The following is a 22,075-nucleotide window of genomic DNA, read 5'->3' as shown; positions in this document are numbered from 1 at the left end:
ACTACAACACAGCTTCTTACACACTGAGGGGAGATATTAGAAAAGCTTGTATGACTTCACTGGAAAAAAACAATAACTATGCCGCAGCCCTTATCTCAAGATTCCAGGCACCAAATGGACAAAGTTATGGTGTGGTAAAGGTTTCATAGAATACTTATAGTTACAGAAGAAAGAGACTCAGTAATCAAGGCAAGTTTCAATCACATTGAACAAACTCTTGGTAATAAGAGCAAAGAGAAGTCTCTATGGTTATCTGATGACATTCTAAGCACTTGTGCCCTTGGAAGTTAGATGGTCATGTTGACATTCCAAAATAATTAACAACATTCTCCACTGCTGATTCACTTGAGTTGGATGAGATGCAAATTGTTTGCAAAGATTTTACCACCCTTCACACACTCATGGAGTTTATAGTCAGAATGAATCATTTGAAGTGTTCTAATGGTTAAAGAAGAAAATTTTTTAGGACATTTCTAGAATTTCTCTCCAGTATGGAGTATATCATATGTTGAGTAAGGATATAAAGCTTAAAAAGTATGTGCCACATTCCCCATGCTTTTAGGGATTGTCTTCAGAATGAATTTTCTTTTCTTTTCTTTCTTTCTTTTTTTTTATGTCGCTTAAGTGCTGAAGATGAGGAAAAACATCTGTCACACTCTTCACACTGGTAGTGTTTTTCTCCATTATGAACTCTCCTGTGTTTCCTAAGGGATGAGTGATAATGAAAGGCTTTGTGACATTTTTCACACTTGTAGGGTTTCTCTCCAGTATGAATTATTTGATGTTCCTGAAGACTCTTAGAATAGGAAAACTGTTTCCCACATTCTACACACCTATAGGGATTGACTTCAGAATGGATTGTCTGATGTCCTCTAAGGGATGAAGATGAGTCAAAACACTTTCTACACTTTTCACACCTGTAAGGATTGTCTTCAGAGTGAATTGATTGACATTGACTAAGGGATGAAGATGAGGAAAAACATTTGCCATACTCCTTATATTTGTATGGTTTCTTTCCAGTATGGACTGTCTGATGTACTTGAAGTTTAGCAAAGTAGGAAAACCTTTTGCCACACTCTGCACACTTGTAGGGATTGTCTTCAGAATGGATTGTTTGATGTTGTCTAAGGGTGGAAGATGAGGAAAAACATGTGTCACACTCATTACACTTGTAGGGATTGTCTTTGGTGTGAATTGCTTGATGTTCTCTAAGGTATGAAGATGAGGAAAAACATTTTTGACACTCTTCACACTGGTAGGGTTTCTGTAAAGTATGAACTTTCTTGTGTTTCTTAAGGGATAAGTGATGATGAAAGGCTTTGTGACATTCTTCACACTTGTAGGGTTTCTCTCCTGTATGAACTGTTTGATGATCCTGAAGATTCCTAGAAGAGGAAAACCATTTGCCACATTGTGCACTCGTATAAGGATTGTCTTTAGAATGGATTGTTTGATGTCCTCTAAAGGACAAAGATACGTAAAAACATCCGCCACGCTTTTCATAGTTGTAAGGATTATCTTCACAGTGAATTGTTTGGTGTCGCCAAAGGGATGATGATAAGTAAAAACATTTGCCACACTCTTCACACTTGAATGATTTCTCTCCAGTATGAATTGTCTGATGTTCTTGAAGGTTTGTAAAACAGGACAACATTTTGCCACACTCAGCACACTTGTAGGGATTGTCTTCAGAATGAATTACTTGATGTCTAATGAATAAAGCTGAGCCAAAACACTTGCCACACTCCTCACACTTGTGTGGTTTCTCTCCAGTATGAACTGTCTGGTGTTTTTGAAGGAATGAAAAGGAAGAAAACCTTTTGCCACCTTCTTCACACTTGTAGGGATTGTCTTCACAATGGATTGTTTGATGTTGTCTAAGGGATGATGATCTGGAAAAACACTTTCCATGCTCTTCACACTTGTAGGGATTGTCTTCAGAGTGAATTGTTTGATGTCGACTAAGAGATGAAGATGAGGAAAAATATTGACCACACTCTTCACACTTGTATGATTTCTCTCCAGTATGAATTCTTTGATGTTATGAAGGTTTGTAAAGCAGGACAATATTTTGCCATACTGCACACTGGTAGGGATTGTCTTCAGAATTGATTGTTTGATGTCTTCTAAGGGAATAAGCTGAGCAAAACATTTGCTACACTCCTCACACTTATGTGATTTCTCTCCAATATGGACTGTCTGATGTTGTTGAAGGAAGAAATCCTTTTGCCACATTGTGCACACTTGTAGGGATTGTCTTCACAATGGATTGTTTGATGTCATCTAAGGAATGAATATCCTTGGTGAACAGTGGCTGCTGCTTGTCCCGTCACATCTGAAGGTTCTTGTTTTTGCTCCAGAAATGTCACCAGGTGTGGCTTAGACACAGAAAGACCAAGGAGCACAAGGTTGCTGTAATTCTCCAACATCACATCCCTGTACAAATTCCACTGAGCAGGCTTCAGACATTCCCTCTCTTCTGCAGAGAACTCAATGGCCACATCCCCAAAGGACAGCATTTCCTGGAATGCATAATAGTACAGGACTATCACCCAGCGTTTGGGAAGCTGCACACGTGTCTTCCAAAAACCAGAATCAAGATTCCTATTTTAAAATGGTATTTACCCTTGTTGTACTCAGAATTTAATTAAAAATTGGATGTTTTGCAATTGGGGAGTTGGCTCATTGCATAAAAGTGTTTCTTTGCAAGCTTGAGGACCCGAGTTTGAATCCTTAGCATATATATATATAAACAGTTATGACTAGAAATGTCTATGAAAAGTGTTTCTTTTTACATTTGCACATTTATTATAGCAATAGCTAAAATTCTCCTTTGGTTGAATAGACATACTTAATTGGAATAATATGTAACTCTGTCTTGAACAATGTAATTTTGATTTCTTACCTGATTTTCCAGCAATTTAGTGGTGTGTGTGTGTGTGTGTGTGTGTGTGTGTGTGTGTGTGTTCACGTGCATGTGTATATGGATACCCTCACTCATGAATGCCCATGTGGAGACCAGAGGCCAGAGCTAAGCAATGTTTATCTATCATATTCCATCTTATTTTTTGAAATAGTCTTTTACTGAAACTAGAGGTAACTTTTTTCAGCTACATTGGCTGGCTATTTGAAGCCCCTGCACATGCTTAGGATCGCTCTACCCTATCCTAGCTCAATGGTTACTGGCCCATGCTGCCCAATTCTGATTCTCCTTGTCTTCTGGGCATCAGAACTTGGGGCCTCAGGCTTGGTAAGCAAGCACTTTACTCACTGAGCCATCTTGTTAGCCCTTGAGTAACTTTAATGTCAGTTTCAGAAACCTACTTTAAAATTTTTTATTTAGTAGCTTTACTCAGAAGAAATGCATTTTTAAGTTAGGCGACTTTTCTATTTATGGAATTAAAAAAAAAAAAGAAAAGACAGAGAATTTTAAAAGCATGTATTTTGTAGCATTAGACCTCTACCAGGGATAAAATCCCTAAAGAGCAGAACCTCGTTGAAGTTTTTTAGAACTTCTTCCTTACTTTTACTATTCAGGCTCTTGCTGTACCGTTGAGAGGCTGGGAAATTGGGTAGAAAATAGCTATTGAGGGCTCGGAACCTGATCAGAGCTATGTCAGCCTCATGAGGCTAATAAGAGAAAACTATAAATCAGACATTAATAAACTAGGGACTTGCAGGCCCCATATCCTGGATGGGAACACAGATCAGAGAGCCCCAGTTGAGGACTGTAGCTTCTTTTCACTTGGAGCTATCCACTGAGTCGTGAGTTTGAAATGACAGGACAGATAACTAAGCAGAACTCTAGGAACATGTAATCCACTAACAGTCTATTCATGCCAAGCAGATACACACAAGAGTCATGTCAGCCAAGTGGATGGGCCCTGGTAAAAATGTCAGAGTTTCACCTGTCACCCTATGTCACAAGACAATGGCTTGCTTTTCTGTCTTTTAAAAATTCACTCAGATTTCCTGAGCACTGAAGCCTTCCCTCTATCTCTCTCTACTCCCTGAACATGAGTAAGTTCATTAACTCTTAATTACCAACTAGATATTAAAGAAAAACTCTGAAAAAGCACTTGGAATGTGTTCATGAAAATAGGGACACTATATTGTTTCAATGTTAAAAATTAACATTGTGGAATTTTTAAATGTATTTATAAATAACTACAAAAATAATTGTTGTAAGATAATTAAAACATAAATACATTATTAGGAAACTTTAGAAAAGAAATAAAATAACCATGATTTCATATTCTATAGTTCATAAAATCAAATTCAAACCCAAACAGTGAAAATATGAGAAATCAGTATTATTTGGGACTATAACTGAGAAATCTTAAACTATGTATTTGTGAGCAAAAGCTAGTACTTACCTAAAAAATTATCACACACTAAAGCCAAATTATTCCTGGAATATGATATTAGCATATATAATTTAGCTAATGTAATACATAAGTTACCTAAGATTTATTTATACTTCTCTCATATATTACTGTATATATATTTATCATCTATTAGTGAAGTTTCCTCTTCCTCCACTCCACCTCTATGCTCCCCCAGATCCATTCCACCTCAGTTTCCCTTCAGAAAGAACAAGCCTCCAGGGATATCAACTGAGTATGACATGACAAAATGCAGTAAGAATAGGTACAAAACTTCACATCAAGACTCAAGTAGGGGAAAACAGGTTCCAAAAGCAGGGAAAAAGTCAGAGACAGACCTCACTCCTACTTTTTGGACTTCTACAAGAACACCCAGCTATACAACCATAACATATTTGCAGAAGACCTAGGTCAGACCCAAGCAGGCTCCCTAATTGTCAGTTTAATCTTTGTGAGCCCCTATGAACCGTGGTTAATTGTTTCTGTGAGCTGTGTTCTTGTGGTGACCTTGACCCCTCTTATTCCTACAATCCTTCCTCCCTATCTTCTGCAAGATTCCCTGAGCTCTGCATAATGTTTAGCTGTGAGTTTGCATCTGTTCCTATAAGTTGCTGATGAAGACTCTTTGATGAAAATTATGCTAGGTTCCAGTCTATGAATAGATAAATAAAATGTGGTACATTTACACAATGTAATATTACTCAGCTGTTAAAAAAAAAAGTGACACCATGAAATTGCAGATAAATGGATGGAAAGAGATAAAATCATCCTGAGCAAGGTAATCCAGATCTAGGAAGACAAACATGATATACCCTCACTTATAAGTAGATATTAGCTATAAAGTAAATGACAATAATGATACAATTCACAGAAACAGAGAGGCGAAATTAAAGGTGGGCTCAAGGGGAGAAAGCCTGGCTCCCCCTGGGAAGGGGATATAAAATAGATTTTGCAGGTAGATTGGGGTCAGATTGGGATGGGAAGAAGAGAGATCAGGTGAGAGTAGAGGGATGGAGGAAGAAAGTACTTGAAGAGAGGACTGGAATTGAGGGTGTGGAGGACATTCTGGGGATGAGTAGAAACACAGTAAAATGGAAACTCCTTGGAATCTGAGATGGTGACTCTAGAGAAGACTGCTAGTAAAGAGGGATATGGAACCTGAACCGGCCATCTTCTGTAACCAGGTAAGGACTTCAGTTGAGGGAAGCCAACACAGCCACAAAAAGTTTGATCTACAATTTGTCCTGCAAGATGAACAGGGACAAAGGTGGTGTAGAATTTGTAGGAATGGCCAACCAATAACTGATTCAACTTGAGATCAATGCCACAAGAGGGACCCAACTCCTAGCATGCCTAGAGATCTAGGAACCAGAGTATAGATAGACCAGAATTAAGATTTTTAAAATAGATTATTCCAATGGAAACAAAAGGCAGATATGACAAAAAATCAGACACCCTATAATAAGATTTAAAACGTTTAGCAGAATAGGAACAGGAAAACATTTCCTCAAACTCTGTTACTGGAAAACATTACAGCATTATAATTAATGGAGAAAAACTGAATCCTCATTACTAAAGTATCATGTAGGAGATAAGAAATCCACTCTCACTATAGGTAATGGACTCCAGAAAGACAGCTCATGTATCAGGGATAGATCCTGATCCCACATTCAGGACCCCTCAAACAGATCCAGCTACACAACTATCTCCCGTATGCAGAGGGACTAGTCCAGTCTCATGCAGGTTCTACAGCTGTCGGTCTAAAGTTTGAGAGTATGTACAAGCTTGGTTCAGTTGTCTCTGTAGGTTTCCCCATCATGATCTTGACCCCTTTGCTCATAAAATCACTCCTCCCTTCTTCAACCATTGCATTTCATATTGAAGATATGTGCTGTATCAGTTCATAGCATTTTATGAAATTCTAGAATGAAGACACTTAAGTTGAAAATAATTTCTTCACAGAAGTTGCACTTAAAACCTCATTTTTAAAAAATCCAAGCCAAATGTTGGCATTTTAACCCCATTGAGCCATTTTCAATTTCAAGGTTTCACTGCCTTGGGGACAAAATAAAAAAAAAAATCAAGCCACAAAGAAAACAGATGGAAAAGGAAGTAGATGTCTTCTAAATACATTCTTTGCAAACCTTGGCAACAGAAAAAAGAATATTTAAGGAAAAAATGAAAGACTTGGGAAACTTTGGGATTTAAATGCATGGTAAAGAATGTATCTATCTCCAGGGTATGGTTTTACATCATCTCTCTATAATTTCAGATGAACTGACCAAGGAAGCAGCATGGAAACCTAGATATGAATACTGAGAAAATATGAAAAGCAAAGTATAGAAGAACAATGTAAAAAAAAAAATAAGAGAAACTTTGTCTTGGCAAAGACAGAGTAAGGCCTGAATTGAATGTTTTTTGAGGATAATCAAGATGAGAACAGATTTAGGGACATTATAACTACAGAAATATACAGAATTAATGATGAAAACCTCAAAGAAATTGTGCGGGATCCATTCTTTCCTCTAGGCTTACTGTACATCAGTCCTTGAGGGCAAAGGGGCAGAAGTAGCTACAGAAAGCTTTGTAGGCATCCTGTGAGCATGGATGGAGATAGCTGTCTGGGAGACTGCCTTCAGTAAAACAGTTCAACTTCATTCCGGAGTATAAGGAATATGTAGGATTGAGAAACCTGGAGACAAAACCTAGTTTGTATTAAGTGGCACACTCCTATCATACAGCTGGATTAGTGGAAGCATAGCCCTATCAAAATGACTGGGGCATTTGTCTAATTACCATGTAGGTCATCAGGGGAAGAGCCTTTGTAGGGAACTGTGTCAAAGGTCAGCCTAAAGATAAATCTGGCATCTGGCTTAGAGACATCCTCCAGATAAGGCTAAGTAGAGAACAGGAAGCTTTTTCTGGGGGAGGGAGTCCTCCATGTTGCCTAGTTTAGAGACAGCTGCTAAGCTATAGTAGACTGCAACCTCTGATTAGCCAGCAATGCCTTCCAAGTAAAATGACCAAGGTGGAAGCTGAGCTGAGATCTGCAAGTGAATGGAGCAGGAAAGCAAAGACAGAAAGCTTTTTCTCTGGAAGAAGAAATGCAGTGGTAACTGGAAATACAGTGCCACAGTAGGACTACCAAAAAGAGTTCTTCAAAGCAGTTATCTACAGATAATAAGGCTGTGATGGAGAATATACATTGAGATGCAATAAAATTCTTGAAAATATAAAAGAATATAGGATACAGAAAGCAAAGGAAGATTGGCCCATGAGAGAATCGTCACTTTCAAGACTTTAATAACGAAATGAATGGTAAATGCATGCAAAGATAGATAATTTTTTATCTGAGTATCTGGAAAGTGAAAAAAATTACATAGATTTTATTATACTTTATAACAAAATCATAACTTAATAACTTAGAGTAAGGCATGGAGGTTTTGTTTGTGTTTTGAGACAGGGTCTCACCTTTCAGCTCTGACTAATTAAGAATTAGTAGTTAAGGTCCACTTAACTAGCAGAGAAAATATTTCTTGACATCCAATGTTCAACAACTAAAACAGAAAACCAAGAATATAAGGTATTGCAATCTGGTAAAAGTTATCTCGAAATCTACATCTATATAGCCTGAGAAACTTATTCTTGAACCACTGAAAAATTCAGACAATGGCATTTTAGGGGTAGGGTGTTCTCTGACTAATAATGCGTTGTTGGGGATTCTCTGTCTCTGTCTCTGTCTCTGTCTGTCTCTCTGTCTCTCTGTCTCTCTGTCTCTCTCTTTCTCTCTCTCTCGCTCTCTCTCTCTCTCTCCCTCAGGATCAGCACTAATATTTGGAGTGAAAACTGCTGGCGCTGCTGCATTGTTTAAAGGTGATGTTCTCAGAATACTCTGGTTCTAGCAGGCTCCACCTGGCACAGCAGCCGTTGGTGTCTGCAGCCCCTTTCCCTCTGGAGATGTGTTCTGGAGAGACTGAAAGTGACTGTCATGGTTCCTCCTACATTCTTGCACTCCTACTTGTCTCCAACATTTATTTGGGTTGTGAAAAGCAACCATGTTAAAATAGAGGTAGTTACTCTTTTTTTGTTTGTTTGTTTTTGTTTTTGTTTTTTTGAGACAGGGTTTCTCTGTGTAGCTTTGTGCCTTTCCTGGAGCTCACTTGGTAGGCCAGGCTGGCCTCGAACTCACAGAGATCCGCCTGGCTCTGCCTCCCGAGTGCTGGGTTTAAAGGCGTGTGCCACCACCGCCCAGCGAGGTAGTTACTCTTGATTGAAAACATATTACATGGCCATAATAATCAACACTGATTTACTGTCTTAACATTATCTAAATAGATTAAAAGAGAAGAATAAAATGTCTAAAAGCAGGCATATTTATATATAGAAAAGCATCTTTTTGAAACAGTCCAAAATCAGTTCAGCAAAGGGAAAATCTTTTCTATGAATAATGAGATGGGAAAACTGCATACATACATGCTATAATCTAAAAAAAAAAATCCACATCTAGAACGTACAAGGTTTAACTTATAATGGAGCATAAACCTAATTGTAATGTCTGAAACTAAACATAAAACATAGAGGCTCGTCTTTGAGAGAAAAATAGTACACTATACAAAAAATATATATATAAGGACAAGTAACAAAACCTACAAAAGATTTGAACAGAGTTCAATAGAGAAGACAGTTAGCAAATGCTTTCTTTTATCTGCTTTCACATGTCCTTTGGTGTCCTTGAGGTAAGTTGGTATTTAGGGGAAGTGGTCTTCCCCACGGAAGAGCTTGACAAGTGCTTGTGCAGTGGCAACTCTGAAAACATACATGAAAGCAATCTTATATGTACTGAACAGATTATATTTAGAAAGATATGTGAATACACATACATTAATGTATGCAGTAACAATTAATGAAGAAAGGGGCCATAAATTTGATGACAAGTGTAGAGGATTATATGAGAGAGTTTGGAGAGATGAAAAGGGAGAAATGTAACTATATTATAATCTCAAAAATATAATTATAAAATGAAAAAAAAAATATATATATATAATGTGATACTGCCAATTCACTCACACATTTTAGTTTGAGTGATCTGAGAATACTCCAAAGAAGATAGTATAATAATACAAAATCTCCACTTTCAGCAACCCCAAACTGCAAAAAGCCTAACTGACTTTCACTAGGTAAATGGATGAACTATGATATAGCCGAACAAAGTAATACAGCTCAGCAATAAACACAGTAAACTATTTATATCAACATGTATGTGGATAACACTTACAAAGATGTATAGACACACATAATCCATACAAAACATATGAGCATTCTTTTTTATTACATTCCTATACTGTTTTAAAAAACACAAGCTGCCCTAGTGTGATAACAAGCACAGTGGATGAGGCATAGAGCCAAGAGACGTGATGATGAAAGGTTAGAAAGAGAACTTTGAGGGTAATGTGCAGCTGGAGACCTTCTCTCCAGCCCCGCCAAGCCCTGGCAGTCCCACAGCCCACTTATAAAATAATCACTCAGACGTTTATATTAGTTAAACTGCTTGGCCATTAGCTCAGGCCTACCATCGTCTAGCTCTTACTCTTATATTAACCCATTTCTGTTAATCTATACTGGCTCGTGGCTTACCTGTACCTTACATCTCACTTGTCATGGTGGTGGCTGGCTGGTCTCTCTGCCTCCGCCTTCCTGTTCCCAGAATTCTCTTCTCTGCTTGCCCCACCTATACTTCCTGCCTGGCTACTGGCCAATCAGCATTTTATTTACACAGAGCAATATCCACAGCAGTAATGGATATGTAAACATGTGGGTGGTGACATGTGAATTAAGTAAGCCAAAATTAGTCAAATTACAAACTTTATTTGCAGTTAATTTTATGGCAGTTATACCTTAAACAAGTTAATAAAAATCGAACAATATAATCATAATCATAATCATAATCATAATAATCTGAGATCAAGTTTGTCAAAATAGACAGTTCTGGAAGCATGAACTTCTTTATGATATCATTAAAATTTCTCCATTACTCTGAACTCTTGAGTTCTTGTTCTCTTTTTAATTGCCTTAAAATGTTCCTTACAATCCCTATGCATATAAACTTGAAGCACACTTAAAAATAATGTGCAAACAAATTACAGCAAGAATTTTATCATTTTGTCAATATCACACTATAAAACACAATGTGCAAGCAGGTGGAAAGGTGTTAATGGTTCTTCAGAAAGTACATGTACAAAAATAAGCTCTGTCTTATTATTATACAATTTTAAAAGTACATGCATTTATACAGCTATATCATAATGCAATATGCTACTCATTTACATTGAACAGTGATAAAGCTTTTCTTTCCTTAGGTTAGCCAGCCTGAGAGAATTTTCTGGCTGTTTCTTTTTCTTTTTTTCCTTCACATTAAAGTAATGTATGGAAATGTAAATTTACAATTTTATGCTAAAAAAAATCTGTAAACATAGCACATAAAAACAACTACAGTAGCAATTTCTTCAACAAAGCATCAAGCATGTGAGTCATGTTCTTTTTTGAAATAGCTGATGGGAGAGCTAATAGCCACCAGAATGTTCAATATTCTTTCTGGCAATATGCCACAAATATACCTAAATTTTAATTAATTAATTAATTAATTAATTAATTAATTATAGTGGGTGGTATATTGTGTGTGTGTGTGTGTGTGTGTGTGTGTGTGTGTGTGTGTGTTGTATCTGTTCAGTGAACAGAGTATGTTTGGGTGAATGTGTACGTGATATGTGTGTGTGTGTTATATTCCTGTGTCCCTGCTTGTATGTGTGGTGTACAAGTGTGTGTATGGTGTGTGAGGTGTGTGTGTGTGTGTGTGTGTGTGTGTGTGTGTGTGTGTGTGTATGTATGTATGTTAGAGGACAACCTGAAGGAGTGGTCATCTTTCTACCACAATACTGTGGATATTGCTCTCTATAAATAAAAGGCTGATTGGCCAGTAGCCAGACAAAGTATAGATAAAACAAACAGAAAAGAAAATTCTGGGAACAGAAAGGCTGAGTCAAGAGACGCTGCCAGCCGCCACCATGAGTACCAATATGTAAGATACTTGTAAGCCATGAGCCATGTGACAAAATATAAATTTATAAAAAAAAGAGTTAATTTTTATAATTTTATAAAATTTTGTAATGAGTTAATTTTATAAATTTTTAATTTAAAATAAAAAAAAAAACCTATATAACAAAAAGCCTGCCACGACTATACAGTTTGTGAACAATATAAGTCTCTGTGTGTTTACTCAGTTGGGTCTGAATGGCTGAGGAATTGGTGGGTAAGAAAAATTTGTCTTAACTGTGAACAAGACAGGACTGTAAAAGACTTCAACTATACCACATTGGTCTTAGAGATTCAACTCAGATCAGTAGACTTATTAGCTCATACCTTTACCTACTAGGGCCTCTTGTCAGCTCTCTGAATCCATCTGTCTACTTGATTTTCTTTTCTTTTTTTAATTTTATAATTAATTTAATTTTACATATCAGCTATGAATTCCCCTCTCCTCCCTCCTCCCACCCTCTCCCCTTCCTCCAATCCATCCCCCATTCCCACCTTCTCCAGGGCAGGGACTCCCCTGGGGATTCAGCTCAGCCTGGTAGATTCAGTCGATGCAGGTCCAGTCCCCTCCTCCTTTCACCCAGGCTGAGCAAAGTGGCCCAGCATAGGCACTGGGCTCCAAAAAGCCAGCTCATACACTAAGGACAGGTCCCAGAAGTGACAGAGGACTGTCATATATCATCATAACAAGTACTAGCAAATGCCATGTAGGTTCCAGCAAATACCATGATCCCTCAATTACTTTACCTAAAAAGCAACAAAAAAAAGACACCCAAAATCTCATAGTTGAAAATAAACACAAAGGAATTTTGGCATATATATTTCAATTAAACAGTCACCTTGGATAGATTAATGCATTCATTAAAATGTATAACTATCCAAAGTTAGTTATTTGGTAAGAGTAGTGATAGTATTTCCAAGGCATCATCTAAGTTTTTCCTAGGTATCAATCTCCTGGCAGTAGGTACAGGATCCATCCCTGGTTTATAAACTGGTTTTTTGGAGCCCACTGTCTATGGTGGGACACCTCATACAGCCTTGAGTCAGGAGGAGGGGCTTGGAACTCTCTCAGCTGAATGTACCAGGCTAGGGAATGAGTGGTGGGTTACGGGAGGGAGGTTGGAGGGGTAGGAGGAGGGAAGAAGGATATCTGTGATTGGTATGTAAAATGAAAAAAAATTCTTACAAACAAACAAACAAAAAATACAACACTCCCCCCCCCAAAGTTTACTGGAATAAAAAACGATTTTTAGGAATAATTTAGCTATAGCAAAAGTAATGGCTGACATGAGGATATGCCTGTAGGAACCAAAGTAGAATAAAAATATGGTGGTCACTTTAATCCCAGCACTCGGGAGGCAGAGGCAGGCAGAGCTCTATGAGTTCGAGGCCAGCCTGGTCTACAGAGTGAGTTCCAGGAAAGGCACAAAGCTACATAGAGAAACCTGTCAAGAACAAAAAATATGAGCATCAACTCCAAAAATCATACTATAGTGAGTAGTAATGTTATTCCAATCTCAGCAGATGCAAAGTTTGTTCAGGAAATTCAGTGTAAGGGGATGTAAGAAGTAGAATCAAGTTCTCCCCCTAATCATTTCTAATACTAGTAGTAGTGAACTTATTTATTAATTGTCATTATTTGGGCCTCGTTATTGAGTAGGGAATGTGATCCAAAGATCAATATAAAAGTGCGGTTTCCAGACAGATGCACAAATGGGAAAAGATATGCAAAGAAGAGGCAGAGGCTATGGTAACAGAACAGAGGCCAAGCATCACCAAAGCCACAAGAAAAATGTCCCTCTCTGGGGCAGAGGCAAAAACAATTTACCTGTCTTGCTGACTCAGAGGTAATTCTTCCTGCCAATGCCTTGACTTACACTTCTGACCCAACAACTACATCAATAGATTTCTGTTGCTAAACATCCTCGTTTACAAATTTGCTCTGACCCCTGGTACAGTGAAGTACCGGAATGCTGTCCAGACATGCAGCCCTGCAATGTAATTTACCATGTATTTCCTTTACATATGCATTCCAGTTATGTGTCACAAGGGCAAACATCTATGGTCTAAAACAAAGACATAGAAGTAAACCAGCAGGAAGAAATTCTGGAAACAGGCATACAGATGGATACTCAATATAAGAGGTACCTCAAATGAAGAAATAGCTCAGTAGACCCCAAGGCAGAGAAAAAAAAGAAAGGGAAAAATAAAGCTTGATACAAAAAAAATAAAGTTAAATTACTTAAAATAACTTCATTTACTTTTAAAAAGCACATAATATTTTAGCTCTGTATAAATCCTGAAATAATAGGAAGTCAAATAAACAAATGAGAAAGGAATGTTATTTAAAAAATAAAAAGAACAGGGCTAAATTGTTACAGTAAATTGCTTGTCATAAAATAGCCACCATAAATAACCTCACACATGGTTGATTTCAGTCCAATTGCCCTGAAAAAGTCAATAGCCTCCTCAAATATCTTACATCTGAAAAAATAACTTTCTCTGAGAAATCTGATGTGTCAAAAAAATCAAATCACCATTAACATTTACTGGTGTCAAAAACAAAATCTAAAACAAATGTAATGTTTTATTGTTGTTTTGGATTTCTTTTACTTTGCGTTGGGAGAGAAATCCTTATATTCTTACTGAAAGCGTTGAGGTGCTTTCTCTATAAGATAGGCCAATTGTTTTAAAAAATGGTTAGCGTATTTCTGCTAGTAATTTGGATAATGAACCTACCCTGGTACCAGAATGGAGTTCAGAAATATGATAAGGAAGGTACTGGTGCAGACTCTTAGAGATAGTGGTGAAGGTCACTGTTCCTGTGCAATAATGCTGTTCAAAATCCAGCTCAAGGACTCGCCAGAACTCACCTTGATTCAGACATATGATAGCAGTCTCCAGCCTAACATTGAGCTACATCCACAGGCTCCATTCACTCCAGGCATTCCTAATGGCTATGCTGATCTCAATCAACCAAGAAACTTTCTTGGTTTGTAAAGTCATGCCTACAGCTTACTCAAGTATTTGTCATGCTGGTGGTCCCAGAGACAGCTGGCATCCCACAAATCTTCTTACTATAACTCTAATCAGGACTTTCATTGTGACTTGGTTTCTGGTGTCTGCCTTGCCTCCAAGACTATTGGTTACATAGTTGACATCTACTTGGGTCTGTCATTATCTCAAAACTCTGACATTCTGTCCAACTGGGAATTAGCATCATTAGGTATTATATACATTGGCATGTGCCATCCCCAAGCATCAGGTAGAGACGTCCTATGCCTACTTAAAATATAGTTAGGGACCCTATGTGGTACTTATCCTAAGGATTTTGTGGAACAACACTCTAGCATTGAAAGTTACCAGATGCTGAGGTCCTGCTGGCACCTCTTTGCTAATGTTGTTCTCAAGATTCAATGCCCTTCCAAGGATACTCCTCTGAGTTCACAAGTTATTATACCAATGGATTAGCCAATAGACCCTGAAACGTCTGGTCATTTCCTCAGGATGTTGCTGTGACATAACATAGCCAGACACTTTCCAAGAATGACTGGGAGAATTGACCCTACATGTTTCTTATGGTGACAAGTGTCCTTTTCTGCCTAATAACCTGGAAGTCACTTTTTCTGTTTCCAGATTTGAAAAGAGGATTATGATGAGAAATAAATCAGGATATTATGACATTGATTTAAGAAAGATCACCTCAGTTTTCTGCTCATCAATTTTTGGTCAATTTTAATTATATATTAATCAGCACCATTACCGACCATGATAGTTTCCCAGGATTTTGAAACACATATAAACCACCAGTAAAGCACACCACTGCATTTGTGTATGAGGATATTTTCAGAGAAGATTAACTAAGTGGGAAGAGTGAAAATATCTTGAATTTGGTGGCACTTCATATTTCCTTAGGGTTTGGGTAAAATTGAAGGTAAAAGGGAAAAAAAAAGAATAAGTACCTCCAGCTAATGAACTAAACATTATTCATTTTGCTTCTGGAGTACCATGATGTGAACTGGTGTATGCCACCATTACCGTTCTCAGCATAATGAACTGGACCCTCGGAAACCATGCATATAAGTCTTTCTTCCTATACCTTGAGACATGTGAAGCACAAGCCTTAATAATGCATAGAGTTCCAGACCTATTGCAACTTTAAAATTACTTGCATCTTTTCCAATCTGTTGATCTGGCCGTGTTGCCTATCTTGCTACTAAAAGGCACTTCTCTTAGAATTTGATCTTGTATAAGATATTGGCTTTTTCACTGTTACACTATTTCTCACTGATCCCAGTTGTGTAGCAACCTCTTCTACTATCAGCCCACCCTACAGAGAAAAGCCATTGTTAAACGTCTCAACAAGCTGCTGTGTGCATCATTCTCTAGCACATTCCTCACTGCACAGGCAAACTGAATGTACCTTAGCCTAACCAAAGAACAAAGAAGTAAATGTATTTTATATCATGTAGTAAACCTTATTAACACTGCTACATTTTCAGGTACTTCCTTATTAATTTCTCCAGTCATCCAAGGCCATTCTAGAATCTCTGCTAAACTTGACGTGTGCCACAAAATTTTCTAGGATCAATGGATCTATAACAGGAGCATGCTAGAAAAAAATATCTCTAGACTTTGTCCAGTAATAAATTTATACACATATGAAAATTTTCCATGTCAAAATTTTCTTTTTTCTTAAGTTTTTAGCCTCTTCATGTATCACTGATACATATTGTCCTGTACACCTGTTTTGAATATGGGTTACCCACTCTTGCAGTTTTTAATAGATAATTCTTTTCTTTGATATACATACTAAGAGTTACAAATTATACAGAACAGATACGGATAGCCTTAAGTTTTGTTTGCTTGCTAAGAAGCAAAGGGATACTATATTCTGAGAACAGTAAGAGAAAAAAAAAGTTACCTTCTAGTATCTATATTGCCAGCCTTCCCAGGATGCTTAAAGGGGGAGATACCATCACCATTATCAAACTGGGAACGTTTTAGATGAGTTTCAACCTTTGAGAGAAAGGTTGTATTTTAGTGAGCAATTTCGCTGATAAGAGAGTTTAGGGCAAATTTAAAAGTTAGTGTCTTTACTTCCCTTTTGTTACTGATAAGGATTCTGTTAGTGTGGGAACTCAAGGCAGCAGAAACTGAAGCAGCTAGTCATATTACATGTTCAGTCAAGGGTAGACAAAAATTAAAGCATGCTTGCCTGTGATCACAACACGGTTTCCATTCTGCCTAGGCAATGTTCCCAGCCACATTTGGCCACAGGGATTCTGTGAAATCCAAAGAACATTATCTTGATTTGGAATGTTTACTTCCTGAGGAAGGGAGGCCACTGTTTCTACTAAAACACTTTAAAAAAAAATTCTGAATTTAATATGAGAACATTGGTGGGATTTGCAGAACAGCTTAACAGCTTAATGGGCTGTTGTGACAAACTAAATTAACCAAATAAATAGTTGGGTATGTGGGTTGTTTAGTGGTGGGGGGTTTGGAAGGTCATTTTGGGGATTGATAATATTTTTAATATATTAGGGGAGACGTTGGTTGTTTTGGGGTATACGACTATTTTATCTGTGAAGGAGTACCCTGAAACTTGAGTATCAAGTTGATTGGTATTAGGGATTTTAGTGATAAGCATTTTTATGGAGCTTGGGTTGTTTGTGATGAATTATTATGATGGGGTAGAAATATTACTGGAATTTAATAGTATGGATGGTAGAGTGGTTTATGATGATGATGAACTGGGGTTAATGGGAGAGGGGGATGCAGGGGTAGAGATATTATATAGTTGCTCTGCAAGCTTATAGTAGTGTCTGGGTGAACTTTATTTACAAGTATCTTTATTATTACTAAGATTACTTAAGGTAATTAAGTAGTTAGTACGATGGGGATGGAGAGGAGTGTAATTAGGAAGAAAAAAGCACAGCTTAATTTGGAGTTTTTGATTGCTTATATTTTTGGAAGGGTAGATGTGCATAGTTGAAGTGATTTAGGGCATAGTTTTTTGAGTCCAGTAAGGTCTAAGAGGTTTAAGACTGTGTTGAAGCTTATTGTTGGGTTGTTGGGGTTTGAGTAGGTAAGGTTCAATGGATGATTAGGGGGAAACAGCCTAGTGATGTTGAGAAAAGTGAGGTTGAGGAAGGGCTTTTAATGTTAAGTTGGAGGTTAAATTATTAAGTTCTAGTGAAATGGTGAAAGCCTGTTATGGTAACTAGAATGACTGTGGTTTTTAGATGTCATTGTGTAGTTATAATGTGAAAAGTGGTGGTTGGGATATTGTGAGAAATAAAGAAGCCTACTAGGATGCTTCCAATTGCTAGGCATTTAATTGGGTTTACCAGTTTGGGGTTTTTTTCATTGATAATAAGAGGGGGAATTGAGATTTGGTTATGGAGGCAAAGTAAATAATTCTCATACTGTATACAGTTGTTAGAGAGGTGGCAACTAGTATAATTAACAGGGTACAGGCTTTGGTATAGCACGTGGTTGCGGCTTTGATGATTAGGTGCTATGGATATCGTTCTGTGTAAATAAAATTCTGATTGGCCAGTGGCCAGGCAGGAAGTATAGGCATAGGCGGGACAAGAGAGAAGAGAATTCTGGGAGGTGAAAGGCTGGAGAGAGAGGCTGCCAGCCACCGCTATGACAATGAAGATGTAAGGTACAGGTAAGCCACGAGCCACGTGGCAACTTATAGATTAATAGAAATGGGTTAATTTAAGATAGAAGAAGTAGATAACAAGAAGCCTGCCACGGCCATACAGTTTGTAAACAATATAAGTTTCTGTGTGTTTACTTGATTGGGTCTGAGCATCTGTGGGCCTTGCGGGTGAGAGAGATTTGTCCTGACTGTGGGCCAGGCAGGAAAACTCCAACTACAATTAGGTCTTTTGAGTAGAAGCCTCTTAGAAATGGTATTCTGGTGACGGCTTAATAGACTGCCAATAGTGAGGCATGATGATGTAAATGGAAGAAGTTTGTTAGGTTGTCTTTTTTTTTAAAATGTCTTCTTCATCAGTAATTGTAGGTAGGTGGAATGGGACGTTTTTTGTTGTTAAAATCCAAATAAAGAACAAGATGCATCTAGGTTATTGTCAGACTTTTAGTCCCCCCCCTTATTTTCCTTCTCTCTCTCTCTCTCTCTCTCTCTCTCTCTCTCTCTCTCACTCTCTCTCTCTCTCTGTCCCTTCCTCCCTCTTTGTTTAATGTTTTATTTCTATTTGAAATTTATGTCTCTAACTTTCCCTTTCAACATGAAGTGAAATCCACATGTGCCCCTTCAACTTGATTCTTTGGAAGTTTCTAAGTTCTCTTAATTTCAATACTTTATTGACTAGTACTCAAATTTATCATTATCTAACCTGTCTTCCTCTAGACTTTTAAAAATAGCCTAGCTGGATTTATTACCAGGTCAAGCTTCAGCACTGATTAATGCTGTATCCTATGTGTTTAATGTAAAACACAATGAATACATTACTTCAGTATAGCTATAATTTATCTTTGAATTTGTAAAACCTTACAGGAACATTCAGTAATTCGCTTGTAATTTGTTATTTATTCCATATTTATTGATTTTCATTTGTCATTTTGGTTCACTAAGCATGTGCTGAATGATTCTTTGATTATTGTATGCTGGGTAGGAAAATTACATGCTAGGTACACAAAGGTAGAAAAGTAAAGCACAGTAGTAGAGATAGGTTCAAACATCAGTGTTGTAGCAATGCTTACACAGTACCATTCAAATGTTGGAATGTCCAGAGTAAGGAAAGCTCATAAAGATTATATTGATAATTTTTTGTTAATTATCACCTTCTACTTCATCTTTGTTAGTTTTTAAATAAAATATTTTAAAATATTTTTAAATACAAGCAGGAAGAATGCAGAGTGTGGCTTAATAGATTTTTTTTTATCAGTACTTAATTGCTCCTTATATTATTTTGCTGTTGTTCTTTTTACTGTTGATTTGTTTTTATTTTTTCAAGTTAGTTCATGAAAAGCCATTATAATTTTATAGGGGAGAGAGAGAGAGAGAGAGAGAGAGAGAGAGAGAGAGAGAGAGAGAGAGAAGACTGTTAACAAGTTTAAGAATGACCTAGCTGATGACATGACTACCGCAGAACTTTTATGTGAAACAAGACTGGAAAATGTAATGAGACTAGAAAGCTAGTTGTCACTGAGTGATTTATATGTTCATTCCTTGTCACCCCTGTAAAGTGTGTCCACTTTTCTCTTGTGAACTCAGTTAATGCGTCAGAAGTGTTCATTGATGTGCATGTATAGTAGTCACCCTAACCCAAGGACCCAGGTAGAATCCTGAAACCGTGGGTAATAGTGGACCCTGTCAGTTCTGTTTTCTCTTTACATGCATATCTAATGTGATGGTCTGGATCCTAACTGCCACCTCCTCCCAACGGATTAGAGGATACAGGCTTAGCTGCCATGCAGTGGCCCTGTGTGGAGATGTGGGATATTTAGAAGGTAGAATGTGTTGCCAAGTAGTCAGGCCACAGGGCAGGGACACTTGAGCATGTTATTAAGACTTCAGTTCTTTCTCTTTATTCCAAAATAAAACTGATAATTTAAGTCTTGAAACATAAAAACAAAATGGTGTTTTTGGAATGCCCTACAATATAGCTTTTGAATGAGATAATAAGAACTTGTAACTCCATTTGTTTTCCACTAATTTTATTTTTAACCATAGAATATATCATTCTTTTCAGAAACCACTATTGAACATTCTACACCAGGTATCCTGGTAGCTCCCATAGAGCACTGTATCACTTAAAGTCAGCTTTAGCAGATTGGTAGCTTTAGAAAATGTTAGGTTGATTGATATGAATGTCAGAGACAGAATTTCTTACACAATATTCACTTTTCCTTGACTGTAAATCAACAGTCACAGCTTAATTCCAGGATTCAGTGTTCTTTGTAGTGATTTTGAATGTTGTTTTAACTTGATTGCTTTTTGCTTATCTTGAAGTTAATATGGGCCTCTGAATAAAGACTTACAGATCTAAATACAAAAATGAAGTCTTACATAGTTTGAATTCATTTTTTAACAAATGAACTTTCTTAATTTATAAATATTTAAAACATTAAAATTCTAAAAGAATGCAGTTGTAAAATACAACCCACAACCACATCCTGTCAATACATAGAACAAATGTTTTTCCAATAGTATTTGAAAAAATTGAAGGAAATTCTTACTAGAGTTCTGTGTAATCCCTATGTAGTTGTTATTTATAGGCTCACAGGACTTGATAATGATACATTATTGAAGAATATATCTATGAAAGTCAATTAAATTGTTTTTAAAACTTTCAATACAATGACTTCCTAAAATTTGCTTTAAATTTAAGACCGGAGAAGCATCTCAAAATATTAAAGAAAAAATGGCTTCACAAACATTTGTATGTATATTCTTGGTCACTTCAAAATACAATATTCAAATAGGTAAATCTGCATTTAGTAAATAAATCAAAGATGACTTATACATTTCAAATGAAAATTAAAGTTTAAAAATATCTGTGGGGATTTCCTTCTACTGACTCATATCACCTTCACACATCTGCTTAAATTTCATTAATTCCCTGTAAAAGCTAGGTTATGTATTACCTTTTATATACAAATAAAAACTAAGACTAGTTTAAGAGGTTATTTCCTAAATAACACAGAAGCTGGAAAGTGGCTCTGATGAAACCCTAGCATAAATGTTTAAGGTTAGATGGTTTTATTCTATCATTCTTATATCGTGAAACATCTTGAAGTAAATTGATTTTTATGTAAAATATTTTTATATGAAAAGAATTGAAATAAAATAGCACTCTATTGGGTTACCCCCAAGTCTTTGTCTTTTATAACCTGAAATGTGGCTCGCTCTAGAATGAAGGATTTTGTGAATTAACAAAGTAGGGATTCAGATGTGTCAAGCCAGAAAAGGTAGAAATGTCCATTAATAGATGTCTAATAAGAAATAGAAAAGGAGAATTACAAAGACACCTGAATGCACAAATGGAAAGTACATATTGTACCCTGTAAAGGGATGTCAAGTATTGACAGTGTCACCAGAAGCAAGGAAAGGGGGAAGGATTGAAATCTCCTTGCAGCCTCTAGAAAGAAATAGCATGGTTGACAATGTAGAAACCTCTAGACTTCCAAAACTTGGAAGGTTCAAATTTGTTTTGTGCTACTAATTTTGTGGTAACTACCTTCAGCGGCTTTAAGAGATGATCACAGTTCTTATGTATAGTAATATTTTATTTGTATTGAAATGTGATTTTATTTGTATGTCAATAAAGTTGCCTTGAGGTCAGAGCAAGCCAGAGCAGAAGCTGAGCAGTAGTGGGGCATGCCTTTAATCCCAGCACTTGGGAGGCAGAGCTAGGCGGATCTCTGTGTGTTCAAGGACACAGCCAGCATGGCAGACACATGCCTTTAATCTCAATACCAACCATAGACGACCTGGAGGTCTGTACAAACAGGCAGTGACAGGAGGTCATGTGGCTGGGTTTACAACCAATGAGAAAACAGAACAGAAAGTCTTTAAATAGACAGGACGCACAGAAGTAGGTCTCTTGCAGAGAGGA

The 22,075-nt window shown here is 37.1% G+C and overlaps 1 protein-coding gene across 1 annotated transcript in view; it reads right to left on the bottom strand.

Annotated features, from left to right (window-relative positions):
- Positions 1 to 571: 571 nt before the first annotated feature.
- LOC118586239 (zinc finger protein 99-like) overlaps positions 572 to 22,075 on the bottom strand; it is a 127,998-nt gene continuing 106,494 nt past the window's right edge. The window contains exons 2-4 of the mRNA XM_036191378.1: positions 1,703 to 2,033; positions 993 to 1,375; positions 572 to 917 (exon numbers count right to left, since the gene is read on the bottom strand). Of these exons, the coding sequence (XP_036047271.1) occupies positions 572 to 917; positions 993 to 1,375; positions 1,703 to 2,033 (1,060 nt within the window). The remainder of the gene's footprint in view (positions 918 to 992; positions 1,376 to 1,702; positions 2,034 to 22,075) is intronic.

Source organism: Onychomys torridus, chromosome 6, assembly GCF_903995425.1.
Source record: "Onychomys torridus chromosome 6, mOncTor1.1, whole genome shotgun sequence".
NCBI classification, from domain to species: Eukaryota; Metazoa; Chordata; class Mammalia; order Rodentia; family Cricetidae; genus Onychomys; species Onychomys torridus.
Note: the sequence above shows the minus strand (reverse complement) of the source record. Positions and strands in the feature narration are given on the sequence as shown.